The 2500-nt window shown below is 42.4% G+C and overlaps 1 protein-coding gene across 1 annotated transcript in view; it reads right to left on the bottom strand.

Annotated features, from left to right (window-relative positions):
• The window catches only part of pcdh15b (protocadherin-related 15b), a gene marked incomplete at both ends in the record, with an annotated part of 204786 nt that overhangs the window by 28879 nt on the left and 173407 nt on the right, over positions 1-2500 (bottom strand). The window contains 2 exons of the mRNA XM_080747787.1: positions 547-687; positions 1058-1167. Coding sequence (XP_080603913.1) covers positions 547-687; positions 1058-1167 — 251 coding nt within the window. The remainder of the gene's footprint in view (positions 1-546; positions 688-1057; positions 1168-2500) is intronic.

The raw sequence follows: 2500 nt of genomic DNA on the forward strand, positions 1-2500 counted from the left end.
CACTCTCGCCATAGAGTAGGCCAGTGTTTCTCAAACGTTTACGTTTCAAGGTCCCCTTAACTCTGACAGTATACAAATGGAACCAAATGGACCCATTAGGGTCCATTTGGTTCCATTTGTATACTGTTGGAGTTACAGACTTGTATGGGTCAATTTAGACCCCCATAAAGGAACCCACAAAGTCCTTGGAATCCACTTTTAGAACCACTGGAGTAGGCTACAGAGACTTCAAGCTCAGACAAGCAAATCTACGGACGAGAGGAAAAGCTATTTTTGAGCGATGCAAACCGCTCCTCCATTTCACTCTGTCTGTGTTAGTATGGAATTAGTACAGATCTCGATGTATGGAGATCCGTATGTCAGGGACAGAACGGCCCATACAAAGAGTGTCGTGTTTGCACCACTCACTTCGAACAGGTGCCAAAGAAGAAGAAGTAGAAGAAGTAGAAGAAGACGAAGAAGAGAAGAAGAAGAAGCAGCAGCCATTCAGCTTCTTGGACTTTCTACTGTGCTCAAGACACAAACACATGCAATGCACAGACTTACTCTTGGAGGGTGCACGGAGGTTGGAGGACACAACTCCCATGGAGTCAGCCTCCACTTTCAGAACGTAGCTGCTGTTGGTCTCATAGTCCAGCTGCTTGGCTGTGTAAATCACTCCGGTAGTATCGTTCAATATGAACACACCTGGACAGAGAGAGAGGGAGAGAGAGAGAGAGAGAGAGAGAGAGAGAGAGAGAGAGAGAGGGAGAGAGAGAGAGAGAGAGAGAGAGAGAGAGAGAGAGAGAGATACTTTTATGAACAGTTCCACTGCCCATAATATTTTATGACAGATGAAGAGGGTTTGGGCAAGTCTTGCTCCCACAGTAGCCTATAACAGTTGGCTGTTAATTTGGTATTTGTAATCAAAGTATTCTCTTATTGATGGTTATATGAGAAATAGGTACCAGTAATAGATTTTGCTGCCTTGTTTACATAATAGCCTTTCAACCTGGCATCCATTTTTCGGACATGTCATATACTATATGAGAGAAAATGATCAAAAATGCATAGTCACCTCTCTCATTGCCATCGATGATAGAGTAGATGATAGTTTGGTTGATAGCTGCAGCCATAATGGCTCCTACTTTTGTTCCAACTGGAGCTTGTTCACTTACTGGAGGGAACCTGTGAATGAACGAATGAATCAATGAATGAATCAAAGAGTGAATCAATGAATGAATCAATGAATCAATCAATACATACATACATAAATCAATAAATTAGTTAATCAACTAAGGACGGGACATTTTAGCTTCATTAGACAATACAGTGTAGAGAACAAAGACAGGGCAGAGAAAGAGTTTGGCTAATTATTAGCTATTTTATGCCTTAGAAAATAGACAATACATTATAGAATGAAATGATTTTAACTAATAACTAATTAACACATTTACTGAGCTTTTTTTCTTTAAGAAATTGCAGAATGAGAAACCTAAATCTAAATATTTCATCTGCTCCAATAAGTAATCTTTTCCAGATAGTGGAATTAAGCAACCCACAGCCTTCAAATCCGCCAAGCTTCTTATCTCCATGTCAAATGACAGGTGGCTCTAGACGCTTATCTTAAATCAATAAAGAAAGATCATCTATAAGACATCATTGTCAATGATAAAACCAGTCTTTCAGCATTACAGAATTGGCTTTGTATTTGCTCAGTAAAATAGATGTGCCACTCGCAGCAATGATTGCACGTCTGCTACATCACTGGGCGGATTTTGTTTCTGCATGCCTCACCCTCGCTCGTCACCGCCGCTGCGCATTTGTCCTTCGGAAACCCCATAACCCTGACAGATTCCCCACAAATCTGGCAACTCTCACATTTTCAACAGATTTCACCTCATTAAATAAACCCAGTTGAGTCATTAAGCCAACCGTCACAGCTGGCTAAACATTATAACATGGGCTACTGACTGACAAAGTTATTATAACATGATAAATGGCACACATGGTGAGTATACAGTAATGTGTGTGTGTGTGTGTGTGTGTGTGTGTGTGTGTGTGTGTATTTGTATTTATTTGTTTATTTAGACGGGACAATGCATATTAATGAACACTACATGTGTGTGTGTGTGTGTGTGTGTGTGTGTGTGTGTGTGTGTGTGTGTGTGTGTGTGTGTGTGGGGAGGGGGGGGGGGGGGGGGTGTGCGTGCGTGTGTGTGCGTGCGTGCGTGAGTGTGTGTCTGTTCGTGCGGGTGGTCGCACATGTTAAAACAACTTTCAAAAACAACACCTCTGTACCCAGAATACTCTCCATGGTGCCTTCGGCTTGGCCGGGTGCTCAATTGGAGGGTGAGCTCTATTGCTGCACTAGTAACCTCTCCCATAGGGTCCTGTAGTTAGGACTGTTCCCAGAATAACAATAGGGAATGGTGGTGATTATGTGGACTATACTTGGAGGCATGGTTGGAATTTCAGGGGGGATTTAGGGGCTCTAACCCCCTTAATTAAGAGTTGGACC

The sequence above is a fragment of the Nannobrachium achirus genome (genome assembly GCF_963921795.1).
Source record: "Nannobrachium achirus genome assembly, chromosome: 18".
Classification (NCBI taxonomy): domain Eukaryota; kingdom Metazoa; phylum Chordata; class Actinopteri; order Myctophiformes; family Myctophidae; genus Nannobrachium; species Nannobrachium achirus.